General features: G+C 37.9%; 1 protein-coding gene across 1 annotated transcript in view; it reads left to right on the top strand.

The window, feature by feature from the left end:
• Window positions 1-22,772, top strand: part of CASKIN1 (CASK interacting protein 1) — a 1,590,276-nt gene that overhangs the window by 926,212 nt on the left and 641,292 nt on the right. Inside the window, 1 exon segment of the mRNA XM_044089212.1 lies at window positions 21,120-21,329. Coding sequence (XP_043945147.1) covers window positions 21,120-21,329 — 210 coding nt within the window.

Here is a 22,772-nt window from a genome sequence, read left to right as displayed (position 1 = left end):
AGTGTGGAGCATTTTTCACAGTCAATGCTGCAAACCTACAAATATGAATTAATAAAGGAAGATGTAGGAGTAGAACTCATAAAAACAGTCTGAGCAACCAAATGTTAACACTGTACCCAGCTAATAAACTTTACTTTTAATCATGATTTCTAATTCTAAGAGAGGGCATTAAATGGATACCTGTAAAAGAGAGCATCAAATAGATCCCTCTAAAACACAGCATCAAACGGATCCCTCTAAAAGAGGGCATCAAATGGATCCCTGTAAAATAGAGCATCAAATGGATCTCTCTAAAAGAGAGGATGGAATGGATCCCTCTAACAGAGAGCATCAAATGGATCCCTCTTGGGCATTTAATTCATGAACTGGTATGCTATGCCAAGCCACAAACTGGATTAGTGCTGCTGTCTCTAAATCAATAAACCATAACCCCCAGCAACCTGATATTGTGGTGATGTCAAGCTAAGGGCACAGCTATTAGTCTGTGGTAGGTGGCAGGGTAAAATAAATAAGTAATGGATGCCTTTTATGATAGATCTGCAAGGTAGGAGAATCTGCAAGGCAGGAGAAGCATCATCATACCTTTGTGCTCTATACATTATGCACATAAAATTGTAGATGTTTGCTGAGATTCTCAGTACACATTGTTGAACTATATGTGTTGGTCAGCATTGCCACATATTATAGGAAGTTACTAGGCTACTGGGTCTGAGGACCTTATAAGCCTAGCCAATAATTTAGCCCATGTTCTGACAACTCAGCACCCGGTGCCACTGTCCAGCAGGGACACAGGCGGAATCCCAGGGGTATATTTTCTGCTCTCCATCCAGTTATCCAGGTTGCACTAAAAAGGGTTAATGAGGTCCTCTGCTTGATGTGGAAAGGGAGTCTATTCCACAGAAGGGGGAGTCTCTGGGACACAAATCTGTCTTGCCAATAAGTCCTATTGATGTCACAGACTAGGTTGAGGTCACAGGTGTGGGTTACTCAAGTGGAATTTGCGGATATGCAGCAGTCCCATCAAGGTGGGGTGTGAGATTGCTTTGTATGCCGGACAGAAGTCACCTCTGAGGAGTCTGTATGAAACTGAGTAGAGGGATAGGGCTTTTAGCCTATCTGTGTAGGGTAGATGTTTGAGGCCCTGGATTCTCCTGGTAAGGAATCTCTGTGGTCTATCCAGCTGCTGCATGTGCTTTGCAAGGTACATGCCAAAGGGGGCATTGTACTCAATAATGGGTCTTATAAGGGAAGAATACAGGAATGTTATGACCTCCTTGTCCCTGGATGAGATACCCTTACTAATGAGGTGGGCCATGTAGAAAGCTTTCCATACAACAGAGGCAATATGGTGGTCAAAAGTCAGTTTGCTATCAACCTGGGTGCCCAAGTCCCTCACGACTGATTGTGTGCTTAGGACCTTGTTATTAATGTGATCATTTGTGGGGACATCTTTCTTCCCAAAGGGGGTCATGATGCATTTTTTGGCATTCAGTTTGAGGCCATGTTTCTGGCACCAGTCATTTGTTTGGGTGAGACCTCTTGGAGGACATCCACATCACTAGGGGAATTGATGACAGTGCCCATCTTGCAGTTATCTGCAAATGTGGTCAGCCATAGCCCACTGGTTTTGTCCTGCACTTCCAAAATGTATATTCCAAAAAACAGAGGCCCCAAGACAGATCCTTGGGGTATTAGCCAGATTTTTTTTCAGGTAGTTTGCACTGGGCAACAACTTGCTTGGGCTTAATTGCAGCAGATGTCTTGGATTAGTGCTGACTATACTGAGATGTGCTTAACTGCAGCTATTCACAGTTAATTATACCTGAGCACTCAAGTCACGCAGTACATTTATTATGGATTCTAATCAGTAAGTCACAGAAATAAAAGTCATGCAGAACAACCTGTAACATAGGTGGGAAATGCACATGATAAGAAGTGTCTGATAATGCTTCCCCTCCCGTACACACACCTTGATGGCTAAAACACTTTGAACTAGGGAATGTCCCGATTTAAGATGTCTTGTGCTTTTTAATGCCTCATATATGCTTCTTTGTACACTTCTCCTGTGACGCAGGATAGTCTTATTGAAGTATTTAGATGTAATCACTCTACATTTGCTTTTTGGAGAACTTATTTAATCATATATAGGCAAAGTCAGTAAGATAACTGCTTGTTGACCTTATAATCAGAAAATTAATACCTCTGGAAGCTAAGTGGGGATACAAATGTGAACTCATAAATCAGTCTACATCCATTTGTTAAGCCCTGTTGAATTTCGTGGAAAATTTGTTCTTTTTAATCTGCATGCATACATATGAACTGTTATTGTTATATATGAAACTATGAACTACAAAACAGTTCAGCATTTTTCCTGATAATGGGATTATTCAGTAAAATGCATTGCATGCCCCTCCCTTATCTGCTTGTAAACATTCTAGTCACTGTTTACCAGGTACTTTGAAAGAGTGAGTTAAGTATGGCTATGTAAAGAAAGAAGCAATGTTGAATCTTGTAATGCAGATTACTAATAAATAAAAAAAACTGTCTTTAATATAGTAAAAACAAATGGAGCCACCCACTTTCATCATGCTCCTATGTTATGAATCTATGCAACAATGAATTCACTAATCAAAGTCCTGCTTCATAAAAACAAGTTCAGTGAATGTTGTATAATCAAAACACACACACACACACAATCAGACTTATGTTTTGCAGGATTGCAAACCCACTGCAGCCATATGTACATGGGGCTGTGTCTCACACCAGTAAACACCACCTCTAAAGGAGAAAGGGAAAAAGTTAGTAGTTTGCAAAAACAATCACTTCTTCTTCTTCTCACCAGTTCAGAACCTCAGAAAACAAGCTGCATTCACATTGAAAGCCATTTGCTTGATACATTCTTCTTTCTCATTTGTCAGAATGATAACTTGATTACTACAGGCAGTCAGTGAATAGGACTTAATCATAGGTAGTTACTAGGCATATAGTCCAGGATATCATTAAGAGCCTAGCCCAAGTTCCCAGTTTCCCAGTATCTGCTTAAATATCTTGCTCAAGGTCACACAGTAGGGAAACAAGGGATGTAGGAATCAATCTCTGGACCAAAGTTAGTTGTTTGCTAGCAGCTCACAGCATTAATAATCTGCGCTAACTGTAAGACTGTTGACAATCAAATGACACGATGAAATGGAACATGGTAAGATGAGGTGATACCTTAAAACAATATGATCTGGTCAGTTTGTCAAAATATCTCCTTCCTGTTGCTTAAGCCATTTTTGAGTAAGTTATATTTGCTTGATTTGATGTAATGTCCTTTTGGCCAAGTTGCCCCTTCTCCATTGTGGTGTTAGGCTACTGGGTAGCATGCATGTATCTTGCTTCCCTAAAATTGCTGCAGCTTGATGAAAGGGAAACACTGAAGTATACATTCTGAAATGCATTTTTCTCTTTCGGTGAGAATGTGCCATCTAAGAATGAGAATATGTTAGTACAAGGAGGGAGGTGCAGATATGCAGGAGGGCTTGCACCCTTATTTTAGTTGCATGTTTTAAGGAGTATATGTTGATTTATCAAAACGTACAAGATTCACCTCCCTGCATCTCCTAACTAATGCATGCTAACCCAAATCTTGCCCTTGCACTAACACTTACCCTGCATCTTACCTTAGAAAAAAATTTCCATAGCATTACCAGTATAACAGACATTTGTACGCACACAAGATGCAGCAACACACAAACACAGCACTAAGCGTACTACCTTACTTATCCTGTAGTGTAACCCTAACACACAGAAACCTACATAAATACTCCCAGCCCCTAATACCTAAACTTTCTGAATTTTTAAAGGTTTTTGGGGTTAGTATCCCAAATCCCACACTTACCACAGCACAAACAACAAGACACACAGCTCACCTACACAGTGTGCCCCTCAACCTAAGCCAAAACAGCTTGCCCAATACAGTAATCATAACTGACTCAATAGTGAGGCACACTGATATCCCACTCACTAGGTTGAATAAGGAGAAGGTAACAGTCAGCTGTCTGTCAGGTGCCACAATCTGACACATAACACATGCAGTCATGTCACTCCACAACAAGTACAAGTATGACTCTGTCATTGTCCATGTGGGTGTGAATGATCTGAGATGTACCTCCCTGGACTACATGAAAAGACACATGGTGGAGCTCTCGGATTATGTGGCCCAGATAGGTATAACCATAGCCCTGAGCAGCATCCCACCATTTCCCAGAATGATACCACAATACAAACAAAAAAATGATTGACTTCAACAATTGGCTAAGTTTCTGGTGTCATTCTAAGGGGATCCAGTATCTGTCTGCTTGGGATGACATGATTGACAGACCTTGATGCTTTTCCAGAGATGGCCTGCATCTGTCACCCCTGGGTACTGGCTAAGGCTCTTGCCACCTCAATTGTGCCTTTTTTAGGCGCTGTTCCAAAGACCAAATTACCACTGTAACAGCTATAAATAAATGCAATCTGTGGGTCATGCTGCTCAGTGCTAGAAGTCTAAATCTCAAGATGCACTCGCTCGAAGCACTCCTCAAAATGTGCTGTAAAGGAGACCTGATTTAAAGCAGCAGAAAGTACCCCTGTGCTACCAGGCTATAACTCATTCCACACCTTTTGGCCCCAGAACATGGACCGAAACTCCAAAGGTGGTGGTGTCTCCATATTCATAAAGGATAAGCACACCTCCAGACTAGTAGCCCAGCATAACGCATCTGAGATACACCAGGTACAACTAACATTAGGTAAGATGGCGATTAACATCATAGCCTGCTATAGGTCCCCAACCATGTCCCAAGTCTCTCACTCCACATTCCTAAGCACCCTGGAAACAATTAAGATCCAACCAACACTCCCATACTAGGTGACTTCAAATACCCCTCCATCAGCTAGGAAAACTACTCATGCACCAATGCACTGACCCAATGCTTCCTGGAATTCAATTCCAATGTCCTGGGCCAGCTTATTCTTACCCCCACTAGAGGAAGCAACATCCTTGACCTGGTTATTACTAACATGGGCAACCATTGCTCTACACCAATAGTCAATTCCTCCCTGGTTAGATCTGACCACAAACTAATCACCATGGAAATCCACATCTCACCCACACCCCCGCAAAGGTATCCACTATGAAAAACTTCTCCAAAGCTGACTTTGGACTCCTAAAAACAGAGGTGGCTAACTTCACGGCACCCATGCCAATGGAAAATAGATGCATGCCTGCCAAATCATACACCAATGCACTGTACGAACATGTACATAAATGCATGGAACTAGCTATACCCAACAGAACCAAGATGCTCTCCTCCAAAAAAAGAAAGCCAATCTGGTGGGCCCCTGCCATTAATAAACTCTACAACAGAAGAAAGAAACTGTTTCAGAAAAAGGTGAAGTCTGAAGACTGGAAAAATTCCCTTATTAGCCTCAAGAAAAAGTTGAGATCCCTTATCAAAACCTCCAAAGCCAGCTATGAAGGCAGAATTGTGGCAGACATTAAAAACAACCACAAAGCCTTCTATAGTGATATCAAGAATCTCCACGGCAATACCCAGATTTACTCTGAGTTACTGCGGGTCTACTTTAAAACACCAACACGCAAAACACCGACAGCGAGAACACCGACACCGGAAGAGCGACAACTGAGATGACCGACAGTTTAAAAGCACAAAACTTCACATGCCCGACAAACCACAATCCTGACAATCAACAAAACAAAACAAATACCTTTTCTGAAAAACACACACACAACACAAGCACAAAAAAACACTTACAAACCTACACTAAACCTTACATACACAACTACCTATGCACTAACCTTAACCCAAACCCTAAGGTCCGTCACTATCGCACACTCACCTAACCCGTGGCCCTAATCGTAACTCACTTAACCCGCCCCTAACCCCAAAGTCTGTCACTATCACACACTTACCTTACCTGCACCCTAACCCTAACTCACTTAACCTGCCCCTAACCCTAAAGTCTGTCACTATCGCACATTTACCTTAACATGTCGGTGTTCTCAGTGTCGGGCTTCTAAACTGTTGGTCATCTCAGTTGTCGATCTTCCGGTCTCGGTGTTCTCATCGTCAGTGTTTTGTGTGTCAGTGTTTTAAAGTAGACCCGTTACTGCACAGTGGTACCTCCTATACTGAGCTAGCAGATATTGCCAACATACTGGCTGACAGATTCAGTGCCAACTTTACCCCCCCCCCCAAAGAACCAATCTCAATACAGGAAGAATGCCAGGCACCCAGCATTACTGCAGCACAGGTTAAAGCTGCATTGTCCAAGGCCAAGAATACAGCTTTCATGGAACCCGACAATATCCCTGGCTGTGTTCTACATGAATTGCAAAGTGAACTGGCATCACATCTGTGTGCCCTGTTCACTCACAGCCTCACCTCAGGCTCTGTCCCTTCTGAAATGCACACTGCTACAGTTATCCCTCTCCATAAAGCAGGAGCAACTACAGACCCTGGAAATTATCACCCCATTAGCCTGATGAGTCTGATATGTAAGGCTATGGGGTGCATCATCATGGACCTAATTAACAAGGATATAGGGAATCTCCAAACTCTAGATCCCACACAATTTGGTTTTGTAAAAGGTAGATAATGCCTGCTCAACCTGGTTGACTTCTTTGAGTCAGTCATCAGAGCTGTGGATGAGGGTAAGGCAGTTCATACATCCTAACTCGATCTGGACAAGGCCTTTGATACCATTCCTCACTCAGGAATTATTGATAAACCTCACCAAACTAGGCATCAACTCCTATATCATTAGGTGGGTTGCAAATTGGCTCACAGATAGAACCCACAGTGTGAAAGTAGCAGACTCCATGTCAGACTGCAGACCAGTCACGAGTGGAGTCGCACAGGAATCGGTCCTGGGTCCTCTCCTGTTTGGCATCTACTTCTCAGAAGTCCAGGCCAACACGGAGGGACTCTGGTTGACCAAGTTCGCAGACAACTGCAAGCTGGGAGCCATTATAAACTCCCCAACTGATGCAGACATCCTACAGAAAGGCCTCACTGAGACCAGTGACTGGTGTCAAAACCATGGCCTTAAGCTTAATGCCAAAAAATGCATCATCATCCCCTTTGGGAAAAACTCAGTTCCCACTAACTACCGCATCGATGGGAGCCCACTTAACACTGTAGGCATTATAAGAGATCTGGACACACAGGTTAACAGCAGCCTCTCCTTCAACCACCACATTTCCACTGTGGTCAGAAAGTCCTTCTATGTGGCACATCTCATTACCAAGGGTTTTGCATCCAGGAAGAAAGAGGTCATCATTTCTCTCTACTCTTCTCTCATTAGACCAATCATAGAGTATAAAAATCCAAAAACCACACCGGAGACTCAATATTCCAGCAACAGACCAATGATGAAAAAAATCGGTTCTTTGAATGTTCAAAAACACACATTAGGTCGTTGGATAAAGAAACTCATTGTTTTTAATGCTCAAAGACACACAATAGGTAAGCACTTTCATCTGACTCAATCCAGACTTTGTCAAAACCAAAAGTGCTTGCCTTCAGCCACATTAAAATAATACACCTAATTACATGATAATGTTTCCCTTCTCAAGTGGCAAGAATGTATTTAGCAAAAAACAAAGAACAGGGAGCCAGCGGGTTATTAGGCCTATACCAAGATGTAGAACAGGGGCAGAAGTGGATACATGAGTGAATTTAGAAGGCATTAGACTTTAGGAAAGGATATCTACAGAGAGTATTTATGGGAAATTCTCCAATATCCTAGAGATACATGGCATCTTACAGAGGAAACAACAGCTAATGGGTTAACAGTACTACATTTGCAACTAAAATTGTGTTAATGTGGTTTGCTTTCCTTTTATACAAATGTAAGAATGCCTGTGTGATACATGATAATGTAATAAATATGTTTTTTTGTTAAAAAACAGTACTATATCAGAAGAGGTGTGCCATAGGAGTCTGTCCAAGGACCCCTACTCTTTTCATTGTTCATTAATGAGCTAGCATGGGAACTTCCTAATCTAAACTACCTCCATTATGCCGATACTATTATAATCACAAGAACCGAGAAACATGCGAAACAATGAACATCTCTGTATAAAATGTCTAGCACTGCTGTGGAATTAGTAGCATGACAGGACACTCTGTCTAGATTTACATAATCATCTTTGATGCTCCTGGTAACACCTGAGAGACTCTCAAAAACCTCTCAGATTCCCTTAACTGACCCTGAAGGCCCAGTGCCTACTGGTGGTAAATAAACAAAAATATTTTGGAGTAACACTTAAAAAGAATTGCTCTTTCCTACCACACAATGCAATTCAAGATCAAAAGACACTGTTACAATTAGAAATAGCATATAAAATCTCTCGCTAGTTTGTAAAGAAGGTAGACATGCTTTAGCCATTAACATACCTATTTAATACCCAGACTACAGTATGCATTATCTATTACTACATCCCATTTGGTCAGAACACCAAGTTACTACAATCTGAAGAAAACAAAATGCTTAGATTCAGTCATCTAAGCTCCATTTTCTGAAATCACTGCTTAACTACAAATAAATCTATCAGGATTCCAGTTGTACCCAGAGCCTCCTATGAGCTATATTAGTGTCAGTGGTGCAGCAAGTAGTACAGTTACCTTTGGTGCAAAAGGTTGTGGGTTCTATTCACACACAAGGTGGATTGATTGCTGACACCGCATAAGGGAGAACTGCACTCCTAAGTGTGCCATCCTTCAAATGAGAAATTAAACTGAGGCTCATTTGCTTGAGATGGTATTAGCTCATTAGGATGTAAAAGATCCAACAGCACTTATCAAAAAGAGTAGGGGAAGTTTACCAATACCCTGGCCAAATTTCCCCTAGCAGTATAAATACCATTTGAGGTTTTCCATGAAAAGAGGCTATTAGTATAGTTGGACTGACCTGGTCAAAAAAAAAGAAATAAAATGCAATAAATATACTCACATTTAAACTACTTTATGACAGTTACTATCCAGCAAATAAGATTCAGATAAGAGATAGCTAATAGTCTCTTAGAAATCCCTTAAGTACTACACGTTTTAGATTCCCCCCTTTACATAAGCAATGTAAGAAATTTGCAATATTTGCACTTTAAATAATTTCAAAATAAAATTAAAAATGCACCTGATTGACACAAACAAATGTGACTGCTTTACTAAGCCTGGCTAAATAACCCAACATATTCCTACAATATGCCTAAGATATGTAGCACTGATGTCACTAAAATATCTTCCAAAACATTTGAATCACATGTTGCATTGTAAAATCACATTTATTTATTTATTTATTTATTTATTTATTTATTTATTTATTTATTTATTTATTTATTTATATTTTATTTTATTTTTATTTATTTATTCATTTATATTTGAATGGCTCATTCCATTGTGAAATCATTTATGTTTTTCACTTTCTCATTTTGTGTCATTCTATTACTGTTTTTATTGCCTTTGTAACTTCTTTCTTGTTGCTTGTTGGCCTGGATCTTTTCCTGAAAAGGGTCTTCAGACCAGTGTGCCCACCATGTTAAAAGAATGTAAGTAAGTAAGAAAATAAATTAATACATTCGGAAACATGTAAGCCAATTTCAGTACTGAAAACAGGGCTAAAAATGAATATAGGCTATATTGGCATTCCAGCTGGTGCTAGCAATCCTGGAATTGCTCTATCCAGACCATTGTGAGCTTATACTTGGAAGACAAACTTTGGATAATACAATTAAACTTTGTTACTGATAAAAGAATCCGAGAGATTGAATATACCTTTGCTGGTGGTCAGTCAAGATGCTGAAAAAGTTTTTGAGTGATTAAACTGAGATCACTTGTTTGAGGCAAGGGGTTTATTTAACTTCCCTCAGAAATGTACTACATTTCTGAAGAATATCTATAAAGGTACATCAGCCAGTATTAAGGTAAATGCTGTACTTTAACTTTGTTTCTATCACAGTGAAGGGACAAGACAGGGATGTCCACTAAGCTACTTTATTTATGATGTCTATCTGGCATCATTAGTGATAGTGCTTAGAGGAGAGAAAATTAAGGTTTATAAAGCTGAAGCCCAGAATGTTAAATTAACACTGAATATGAATGATCTGCTGGTATATTTGAAAGACCCTGGAAGAAAACTGACAGTTCTTTTTGAAATGTTAAAGAATTTTACAATAATTGGGAGATATATAGAAAATATATGTAAACCAAACGCCGTAGCAGTTAGTTATAAACCTCCCTGATGTCTGTTGTCTCAGTTTCAGCATTTACAGGAGAGTAAAAGGGTATTAAATATTTAGGTATTCACCTGGCCTGCAAATTGTAAGATTTTGTCAAAATCTCCAATGAGAAGATTATGCTAAGGTGCCATGGGCTAGCTGGTACCTGATGAATATTGGATCTGAACTGGGATAAAAATTCCAGACTATCCATATGTTTGTAGTCCAAGTACTACCTCACTCAGGCAGTCCCTTTTCTTTGGGAAAGTTTTTTTTTTTTTGAAATGTAGAGCATTTGATAAAGTATTTTATTTTTTTTTTGGGGGGGGGGGGGACACTAAGTTCCAGATCTGTATCACTAATGCAGCTCAGTTAAAATTATTTTTTTCAGACAAGCAGCGTCAGTAGTAGGAAGTTCAGGAGGTGTCAGGTCTAGCCTCCTTAAGGGAGGATCCAGGGTTAGTTTGTGGCTAAGGAAGGCAGTTAACATCCTCTCAAATTTTCACAGCAATTTAAGAAGCCAATACCTGGGTGATGGAAACGGTGCCTGTCCAAATTAGAATTTGCAGGCAATATGGATATATCAATATTGTGCAATGGTTAGCTAGGTATCAGGAAATTGAGAGGAGAGAGCAATTGGTGAAGGCTGCAGCTTTTGTTAACATAGATGAGTTATCAAAAGAGGCAAGAGCTGGTTAGTAGGGATTAATTAGGATACAGAGCTTGTTAACTCCTAGCAAACACTAGAAGCATATTCAACCATTTAGTTCATAACATGTCTCAAGGCCCAATGAGTGACTATTGGGCTGTTGTGTGTGTGTGTGTGGGGGGGGGGATCTACCATTAAACAAGAAACTTCTGGGATGGCTACTAACGACAAAAACAAAGTAAACAACAGACGAGAGGCTCCCAGAACACTCAAACACTTCGTAATTTATTGTAGTTAGCGCTTTTGCTGGGGTTAATACTCCAGCTTCTTCAGACTAAAAAATTCCATAAACTTTCAGCAAGTTTGAAAACCTCACTTAAAAATCACACACCTAATAAAAATTAAACATCATTCGTGATGTCACTAAAAATAGTGTCATCTTAAAGTAATAGTTTAAAAGCTAGTTATAACACTAGTCATTCATAACCTAGAAACAACTTCACTATAATGGAATACAACTCCAATATGTGTACAACTTTTAATAACAAAATTATTTAACCCTAGTGCAACAATATATTAATGTCAAAAATAATTACCTTGTTACACATGAAAAAACTACATTAGTCATATAGCTAAAAGATACTAATTCAATAATATTATATAAATATTATCAACGAAGATGAAAGTGAAAACATTGACAATAAAGTCCTAAAGCATCCCAACTTGTTTCATTATTGCACAAGCTTTCCAAAACAAATAAATAAATGATTAAGTAATATACATTTTTGATAAACAGGATTTAGAGTTCCTTGGCATCTTAATTAAGAATTATTTGGCTCAAATTGTGTCTTTAAGAGCTGATTTGGAATTACTAGAACAAACAATTATCAGTGCTAATGATTATGATAGGTATAGGTTTGAATATGCTCGGATCTTCAGTAGTATTGAAGCAAGCTTGGTTAAGAATATTGAGACTAAAAAGAGGAAAATTTCTAGGGATTTGAATGATTATTCGAAAGGGCTTGCCTACCCAGCCCCTCCCTTTGTCACCATTCCTGACAATAGTGTAGACAGTGTCGTCCACCCATGTCCGTTGGACAGTGCAACTAGTCTGAATGATTCTGGCAATTCTGTGAATGACAATTCAGCTTTCCCGGTCCGCCGTAGTGAGCGGATCAGGAATAATCAACAACGCTATGTTCCCCAACAGCCCGAGCAAACAATTGGCGTAAATTCTATTGCACATGCAAATGCCAATAATCAGCAGGATTTTCAGATGAACAATGGTGCACAACAACATCACCCGAATCGACAAATCAACAACAGGAGGCAGGGTCAGAACAGAAAACGCCAGAATCGGAGAAAGAGCTGAGGTCAGACTTTCCACAAATATTAGTAAGTACTGAAGGGGATTTTAAAATTTTCAACTTTTGTTCCCTTCATGTGGACAAGGATATGGTTAATTTCTTTTCCAAAGGTTTGACATTTGTGTCTGACAAGAGGGCTAACTTGGTTAAGACGATTATTGACCTGAAAATATTTGTGCGCAAGTTGAACTTATCTTGTCTGATGGGCTTTAATTCAACACTTACAGACAACCTGAGGGTTTCTAGCCTTTTTAACCTGCTATTGCATGAAACATTATCTCTATTTGAAAAAGCATGTGAAATTGATCTTAGAAGGATGTTGTTTAATAACACATTGTATACGATTAAGCATAAGAACATTTCTACTGAAGAAGTTGCTTTTATTGATTTATTGAATGTTTGCAAAGTACGCGTTATGAAACCTGACAAGGGCAGAGGTCTTGTGTTTATGGATCAACATGATTACACACATAGAATGCAGACTGTATTGGATTGTACTGTGTATGAGCAGGTTAGTCTTAATCAGGTTAATGGTTCTTATAGGAGAATAAATAGCATTTTAACTGATTTGTTTTTGGAAGGGAGTATAGATATTGATACTTTGCAGTATTTAAACATGCCTGCACCTATTATTCCCACCTTTTTTGGGGCCCCCAAAATCCACAAGGATTTGACCAATCCACCGTTCAGACCCATTGTGGATGGTAGGGGGTCCATCAGATATGCGTGTGCTAAATATGTTGATTTTAAGCTAAAGCCAATGGTTAGATCTGAGCCTCAAATATGCCATAATTTGTGGCATTTTCTCGAGAATCTTAACAACATTGAATATAATGATAATTTAACTTTTATTACGGTGGATATTAAAGATTTGTACACCGTTATCCCTCAACAACTTGGTGTAGAATGGGTTAGAGACTTTCTCCATTTGAAGGGCATAGATGACAAAGTTATTTATGTAATTGAAATGCTTCTAGAGATTGTCCTGGCCAATAATTTTTTTTATTTTGATAACCAGCTCTTTTTACAGAAAAGTGGGGTAGCCATGGGCGCCCGTGTGGTAGCAGTTTCGCTAATAGTGTTATGGCCTATTGGGAAAGAATATTCTTATTCAAGAATTTGATGTTTTGGGAACATGTAGCCTGGTATACTAGATACCAGGATGACATGTTCCTCTTGTGGAAAGGTGAAGTATCCCTGATTCAATCATTTATAGATGAAATCACAGCACTCACTAACTTTTTAGATTTCACATTTCAAATAGGGTGCGAAGAGATAGATTTCCTCGACATCCATTTGAGTAAGGATCATCCGAACCACAGATTTAGGATGACTATCTTCCAAAAACCAATCTATTCTAATGCGTTTCTGCATTTCACAAGCTGCCACCCATTACACCAAAAGAAAGAGGTGGTGAAAGGGCAGGCAGTGAGGGCAGCCAGAATGGTCTCTGATTTTGTAGATTTTTTGACAGAATGTGAACTTTTAAAATCTATGTTTTGTAAGAGGGGTTACCTATTGGCTTTTGTTAAACATATTTTCGATGAAGTTATCAAGAAAAGACTTTCAGGACATTTTTCTCCCTTGGTTTTTAAAGGTTATGACATAGCTTTCTCTTCACCACAGGTAGATTTAAATATTAGCTCTACACGTGAACAAAGTTCTGGGCAGGTCATTAGGCAGATTTTTGTCAACTTATTCCTTAGACTCTCAATGCATCAGAGAGATTATTAGTAAGAATTGAGCTTTCTTCTTGGGAGATCACTGCCTAAGGAAATCTTTAAGTCAGGTCCCCCAATTAAACTATAGAAGGGGTTTGAACCTGAAATGCCTGGTTGTGAATTCCAAAAAAGTAATTAAGGGTTGTACAGGCATGTTTAAGTGTGGTAGATGCCACCAATGTAACTTTATCAAAGTAACTAATAAAATAAAAATTAGGGATAGAGAGTACTTTATGGATGGTAAGTTCAACTGTGACTCCCAGGGGGTGGTCTACACAGCGGTCTGCGATCACTGCGAGGTTTATTATATTGGTAAAACCGAGAGGAAGATAAAACAAAGAATTTATGAACACCAATATAACATCAATAATAATGTTATTACCAACGCTTTAGCAAAACATATTTTGGAATTCCCTCTCCATAGGTTTTCATTTGTAGTGCTACAGAAAGTAGAGCGGAAGTTAAGAGGAGGTCCTTGGGAGTTAGAATTGGAGGAAGCAGAATTAGAATGGCAAATTCGGACAGGAGCCCATATTTTACCAGGGTTGAATGAGGCTCTATCAATCAAATGTTTACTAAAAATAAAAGCTCTTGCTAGGTAATAGTTTGCAGGCGTTTAATGAATTAAGTATCAAACTATTTTCAGTCACCTAGAACGTATTCAAACGTATATTACTTAATCATTCATTTATTTGTTTTGGAAAGCTTGTGCAATAATGAAACAAGTTAGGATGCTTTAGGACTTTATTGTCAATGTTTTCACTTTCATCTTCGTTGATAATATTTATATAATATTATTGAATTAGTATCTTTTAGCTATATGACTAATGTAGTTTTTTCATGTGTAACAAGGTAATTATTTTTGACATTAATATATTGTTGCACTAGGGTTAAATATTTTTGTTATTAAAAGTTGTGCACATATTGGAGTTGTATTCCATTATAGTGAGGTTGTTTCTAAGTTATAAATGACTAGTGTTATAACTAGCTTTTAAACTGTTACTTTAAGATGACACTATTTTTTAGTGACATCACCAGTGATGTTTGATTTTTATTGGGTGTGTGATTTTTAAGTGGGGTTTTTAAACTTGCTGAAAGTTTGTGGAATTTTTAGTCTGAAGAAGCTGAAGTATTAACCCCAGCGAAAGCGCTAACTACAATAAATTACGAAGTGTTTGAGTGTTCTGGGAGCCTCTCGTCTGTTGTAAACATCTGGGATGGGGCATAAAGCTTCTACAGGAAGTCAAAAACCCCATTTGTGTACCTGTGATAGAAGTTAGTAACATAGATAAAGTGCTAAATGAGATATGGGACCTGGTTAGATGACAGTTTAGGCTGGATGGGCAAAAATGTTAGGCAAGACGTTGGCAGCCATTAATGAGCATATAGTGTATACTCTTCCAGGGTATGCCACCTGTTACAATGTTCTGAATTTTTGCTTAAAAATATCTTTACAAATATTTATATTCTCCAGGCAGGTTACACCATATGCTTCCTAATGTGCCTGGTATATGCTGGATATGTCCAGAGGACAGCTAAGCTAATGGTTGCACACCTTTTAGTGCATAAAGCTGACTGTGTTTAAGGCCAAGAGGCATAAATGCTTAGGGAGTATATAGTCCAGAGGAGCTATATTGACACAAGTTGTATTTTTGTTAGGTATTTCAGAGGCAGGACATTGCAGCAAACATAAAAAGGTGCTGATAAACTTGATAATACCTCTTGGGGGGAAACAGTAATTACTCGGGATTGGAAGATACAAGATTCCACAAAATTTAAAAAGTTAATAATATTAATATAGGAATTTTCCAGTGCAGAAGCCTTATTGCATATGGATGCAGAGAGACAACAGTATGTAACTAAATTGTTGACCTGGATGCAGCAACTGGATTAAAAACAGTATGTAAACACAAAATGCTATGATGTTATGTAGTTCTTCTGTCTGTTCCCCATGTCAGCCTAGTTGTTGTTGTTGTTGTGTCTTTCGGCTTTTCCCGGTTAGGGGTCGCCACAGCGGAACTCCGGTCCGCTAATGATTGGCAGTTGATTTTTACGTGCTGAGTTGCCAGCCTAGTATGCTTGGTAAATTTACATATTTTTATAACTATTCTTTATTGTTACTCTTTCATTTTTATCTATTTCAATTTTTAATGCTACTAATACCTAGAAAATGTACTAATTACAGTGTATAGTATCTTATAGGTAGTATCTTATAGGTTCATAGGTGTGTACTAGGCTAATGGCCCTGGAGCCTTTACAAGCCTAGCCCATAGGATTACCCTGGCATCGTGCCACCCGACCTTAGTTCCTAGTGCCTCTGTCGAGTAGAGCCACTGGAGTGATCCCAAGCTGAATTTTTTATTTCCCATCTACTCATCAAGATTTCTTTTGAAGAGGGCCAGTGAGGTGCTCTGCTTGACATGTATGGGAAGTCTATTCCATAGCATGGGCAGTCTCTCTGGGTTATAAACCTGTCCTCCAGCATGTTCTGTTGATTGTGGTAATGAGGTTGAGGTCTCTGGAGCGTGTGGTGCAGAGGGATTGGGATTTCTTTAGGTGTAGCATTTCTAACAGAGTTGGGTTAGACATGGCTTTGTAAGTCAAGCAGAGATCACCTCTAAGTAGACGATATGAGACAGAGAATAGTTGGTGTTTTTTGAGTCTGTCCATATAGGACAAACGTTTAAGGCCTAGGATCCTCTTTGTGAGGTACTTTTGTGGCCTCTCCAGTTGTTGCAAGTGTTTAATGAGGTACAAGCTAAATGGGGGCATTGTACTCAATGATTGGCCTAATGATCTTGTCAATAAAGTAATAATAGTATGATTCCTACTTAAAGCTGGATAATTGTTTTATTGTTAAGATATGTTTTCAGTAAAATGTTTGCTGAAAAATAATAGAACTGCTTCTTTACAAAAACAGGGTAAGTATGCATTGTTCAAGAACTTTGAGAAAGAAGCATATTTTTCACTCTGTCCAAGTAAATAAAACACATTCCAATTTCCTGATTCTGAAGTGGAAATGGTAGCAAATTTGTAAAACAATTACTTTGAAACATCATTGACGTCTGTCCTGACTTCATTACAAAGCATTCCTCATCCAGTCTCTAATCCAGTAAGTCTTATTTGTTAGAAACAGGAAAATGTTGGGGAAATCAGAAAAGCTTAGCTGAAGTAAAAACTGAAGTTTCTTGTGACACCAATGGACTGCCTTCCAAGTTCAAAATGGTGGCATTATATTCCTTATAGATTCCTCTGGCAATCCTTGTAGACAGAAGCATCTCAAAAGAAGTAGTCCCTAAGCTCTGTAAGTATGCTTCTTTTATTCCAATTTAGAAAGGTGGCACCCTTTGTGAGGTATGTAACTTTAGGCCTATCTCCATATTAAACTTCCTACCAAAAATCCTTGTAAGAATAAATTACTCCTAACTCAGAGACTTCCTATACTCAGTGTTATCTCTTCTTCTCAGTTTGGATTTTGGAAAATAATTTGTGTCATTGCTTCCTCATTCTTACATGGCAAGCTCATTTGGAATAGCCGAAAAAGCATGTCATATCAAAGAAACTATCCTGTATGACTTATCCAAAGTATTTGACACCACATAATACAATACTGTTTTTAACAAACTTAGTTCTTTAAGCCCAGAGGGCATGCATGTTAAAGTGCCTAAAGGAGTTCTTGTCTGAAAACAGTAACAACAATAAATGGAAGCACTTTCTCTGTAATACATATTACCTGACAGACGTGTCCCTCAAGGATCTACATTAGCTCCTTTCTTTCCATTTATATGACTCAGATGTTCTTGCACTGTGGCAGCTTGCACCTTCTGTAGTATTCTCAATGGTTCCACCACTGTTTGCCTAATAGAGACTTCATCCAGCACCGAAAAGGAACTTCAAATAATCTTTTCCAAGGCAGATTCATACAGACAGATATCAGAATGATCTGTAAATGAGTCTAAGACAAAGGACTGCTGTCTGTAAAGTAACTGTTGGAATCACTAAAATTGTAGATTTGCTCTGTTAAAGGTTTTCCTATTAGGTAGTCTGTCAAATATTTAGGGGTCATACTTGAAAATCTCAATCTGTGGATGAGCACATTGGCCTAACAATTAAAAAATACAATCATACTTTGAGTATTTTGCAGAGTAAAATGTGCCCTTGATTTTATTGTGATTTTTTCACTGAGCTGTGGTGTGCTGTTTATGTTTTGACAAATGATTGGAGTGTTAACAAATAACTATTAGGATCCTGTTTCATCAGATTCATTTCTAGTTCAGTGTATAATGATTATGAGGTTAGATAATTCAAGAGTAAAGAGAAAATTATGTTTATTTAACTTTTCCTTTCACTCAAGGTTTATAGAACTTTGGTGTAGTATCGATTTTTAATCAGATTGTATTGGGGGTTCAGGGGGCATAGCCACCCTGCAAAACATTTTTACTGCATTTTGCATTTTTGATGGTTCATTGTTTCTCTCTTTAAATCACTATCAGTCCAGTCAAATCTTTTGTTCCACTCTACAGGAATCACATAGGCTTCTGCACAAAGACTTTCCAAAACATTTTTCTGTGCAATAGTTTTCTCCGAACAGTTTCACATCAAACCTGAATTAACATGTAATTATGTAGTGCAATTAAATTCTGTGCATAATTCCTCAGAATATCACTGTACAACCCTCAAAAACGTAAAATGGTTAAACTTTACAGTCTACTCTGCATGCAGCTAAGCTGTATTTTCAACCTCCTTCGTACGACATTCAGAACACAGCTTTAGAAACAGTTATTATGGCGTAACCCTTACAAGGAATTAATATTCACTCACGCCAATACAAAAAAAAAAGTCCCAGTGTTTTTGCTGGGCATTGTTGCGGTCATTGAATATGAAGTGGATGATTTTGCAGCTTATCAGTTGCAACTGGACAAATTGCAAATAATCTGTTACTTTTTCTCATAAGTCATTGCCAGAGCTGTCCTCGTTACAATTCCAACAGTGATTCTAACTTTTTTGAGACTTTTCTTTTCTCACTGTTGTGTGACTGTAGCATTTGATGTACATATAAGTAAGGGATCGTGGAGAGGTCCAAGTGACTTTCTACTGCAAAAATTGATTATTTTATGATTTTTGTTAGGTTTCAAACTTTCTTTAATTGTATTCACTCAGTTGGAGCTTCAACCATTAGTTTCTCTTGGACATGTAATAGAAGAACATTTGGTTATATGGTTTTCTGTAACTCTGTATCATAAATGTGAACTAAACAGTCCAGAAATACAAGAAGCCAACCTAGAAAGAAAGTTTTCATGGTCAAAGTTCATAACCTGTTTCTAAGCTAGAACAAGTGATTAAACTGCACCAAAATCATTTATCTCATTAAAATTGCCAGTTTTTCACACTCAAAAAGTGTCTTTCCTGGACTAACAAGCTAATTAGCCAAGACTATATCCTTACACTTTACATCGTTAGAACCTCCTTTATTTAATCTTACCGTCTACCCAGGTTAGTATTCTACTATTTTATTTGTTCCCTGTATTTAACAATATATAAACAAATATTCTACCATTCAGATATTCATTTTTCTTCTCATTTCCCCTTTCTTGTTAGTCACCTGCAAGTTTATTTAATTAATTCATTTACTTTTCTTCAGCCACTCCCTTTTCATCCTTACCTTGTCTCAAAAATGCACAATTTGATGTAATTTTTACAGGTATATATATATATGTATATATATATATATATATATATATATATATATATATATATATATAGATATATATAAAACATTACCTTGTTGTTTAATTTATTATTATACGATTGTACAGTGACTGTTTAATGTCACTATTTTCCAATGTCTCTAACAGATTTGTGCTCTTAGCCATGTTTTTTCACAAGCTTTAATATTATAAGCACTTTCAATTGCAAAAAGTAGAAAAGTAAATAGCCATTTCAAGAAATTAAGCTTTGTAAGCTTTAGGTCCTTTTGTACTCCTCCCATCTTTACTTCCTTAGTCAGCCCGAGTGTCGCATTTTATATAATTTTAGTCACAACTGTTCATTCAGCTATGACTACAGAGCTTGTTTGTTTCTTCAAAGTAAGCCTGCAACTTAAAAATTTGTCAGGTTTACAAACCCAGTGAGAAGGAAAGATGCAACACTATAAATACTTTGCTGTAGACTTTACCTGCGTCAATAATGTGAAATGTATTCAACCACATGATGTATGAGTTAGGGAACTAAATCCCTAAAAAAACTGAGAAATTTCATGTAAACCTAAAATGGTGTGCAGTCAGGAAGATGAATTTCCTTGAAATGTCAGACAAGGTGTAAGCCAGCCAAGTCAGGATTAACTTATATGTACCAGTGTATGTTTTGTAAGAAGGAAAACTTACAGTGAAATCAGGAAAGATCATGTGTAGAGTACAGTTGTCCTTTACGATACAAATTCAGAACACAGTGTTTATTTTTAATGTGATTGAGCAAGAATATTATGCTTTTCTATATTTAAGCTTTAAATAAACAAAACACATTCTAATAAAGTAGTATGCTTTTTAGGAATGAGACATAATAAAAATAGAGTAACGGGAAGGATGCATATAAAATGAGGACTGGTATATCCTACAAAAAATCTTTCAGTTCCTAGAAGTATGTGTTTTACCAGCAACATTCCATTTGGTAGACTGCAGACAAATGTGTAGGACACAACACTCTAGCTTCCACTTTTGAGTTACAGACTGTGACAACACTGAAGAATTTTATGACAAATAACATGATATGGAACACCAGTGCTCTTCAACTGTCTTGTAAACCAGCCTGGATTTTGGCATTCCTAGAAAAATAAAAGGTATTTTTATGTTGTAGTTAAATTCTTTTTCTTTTGTATTAAAAATAATGTTATTAGTAAGCATGGTAAGGGTATAATACTGAGCCCAGACATTCCACTGTTCAATGACATTCATAGTCACAACACTGTTTGTTTAATGATTTATTTAAATTACAATGGCATGCATTTATTTTGAATTGTTCATTTCTTTTTATGTTCTAGATGACATTTAATTTATATTTTATGTTGCTTACAAGCTTTTATTTTTCCTTTGTTTTTCTCTTGTTTTATTTTTTATTACTAGGTTCTTGGAACACAGTTATTTGTAACCAACAGTATCAAAAGATACAGCTCACCGCCTATGGTCCCACCGTGGTTAACGGTGACTCCTCTCATCAGTTCCATTATTTGCCGCCACCTCCACCACCACCTCCACACTCCCATCAGCCACTTTTCAGTTCCTTTGGCTATCGTAGATCCTATAGCACAGCCGAAGAGCAACATTATGGACAAGGCATTGTATCAGGTGCCAACCTGTTGTACCTTTTTTTTTGTTTTGGTTTTATTTTCATTTTAGTTTGATATTTTTGGTTTATAGAAACTATTCTAATCTGGCATGCTCCAAAGCTGAGCTGTAGCCTTTCTGCCACGACCTCTGCAACAGTAATGTAAAAGGAGTTTTACCCTTCCTAAAAACGTGAATCCTTCTGAGATTTGTGTTAACCAAGGAAGAAGGTGTCACAACTATTTCCAATGTAATCAAATTGAATCTGAAATTAAGGGCAAGTGCCTCACTATCATCCACAGATTTATAACCAGCCCAGTATTGCAAAAATGCAAGAAACACTGTAATACCATGTGAAATGCTGATGAGTGTATCAGAAATTCAGGTGGTCACATGACCCAGTAGGCACTAGAATAGAGAATGTCATTTTCAGCTTTCCCTTTGGCGTTGCTCTGCCTTGGCATTCTAGATCAGAATGGTGACATTTTACATGCTCGTGTGTTGTTCGTACTTAAAGGAAAAGGCTAGTAATGTTGTAAACAGAAAATTTCAGTTCAGTATTGGGTGTAATACAGTGTGATCTAGCAACACCAATACTAATCCCTTACGTTATTGAAGACAAATTCTAGTTAGCCTGTAAGAGTTATTGTGCTTAATTTCAGCACCAGGGATATATTTTCAGTCACTGACATCATAGTTTATTTAATATCTTTCAGAAGCAAAAACTTTTCAAGGATACTTAGAGAAAAATGTGTAGAACTGATATAAACAGAGAACTAGAGAATATTTCCTTAAGACAACTGTATTATTGTTTATTGCCTAATTGTAGCAAATTAAACTCAGTCAGGTTTGAGCTTCATGTGACACATACCACTTGCTTGTGTCACATATGCCCTGCTGATTTTGAAAAACCCTTGAAACTTTATGCATTGTATATGCTGTTAGTGTATTTATATGTGTAATTATCTTTGCATTCTACAACCCTCTCCATGTGCATTACCAGTGGCACTAGAATGACATTTCCAAGAGCCCTTGATGAAAGGGAGACTTCAGTGAGCAAGGTTCCAAGATGCCTTAAACACCGACATGTTCCCTGCTGGATTGTCTCACAAAGAGAAACTATAGCCCTACCAACAGCCCTACCAATGTCTTCAGGCTAAAAAATTTCCAGCAAAAGGGGATGTATGGTATTTTTGGCTTCTTCTAGAAACATGGGAATCTTTAAACAGGTGATGGGTATACTACATTTTGCAGTTGTTGATTACATAAAAGGGTGTTCTGGTGGACTGATCAATCTTGTTACTTATTTCTGAAAGTTTATACTAGGATAACCACTTTGAGACCCATATACTGTTTTCATATTGCCCCTTGTGAATGACAGAAACAACCACAAGCAACGTAGCCAAAAATGACCTATAAAAAGAGTCATTGTTGCTCATTGGCAGCACTATT

The sequence above is a fragment of the Protopterus annectens genome, chromosome 12.part0 (assembly GCF_019279795.1).
Source record: "Protopterus annectens isolate FY-2018-M chromosome 12.part0, PAN1.0, whole genome shotgun sequence".
Lineage (NCBI taxonomy): Eukaryota > Metazoa > Chordata > Ceratodontiformes > Protopteridae > Protopterus > Protopterus annectens.
The sequence above is the reverse complement of the archived record's forward strand: the minus strand, read 5'-3'. Positions and strand labels throughout refer to the sequence as shown.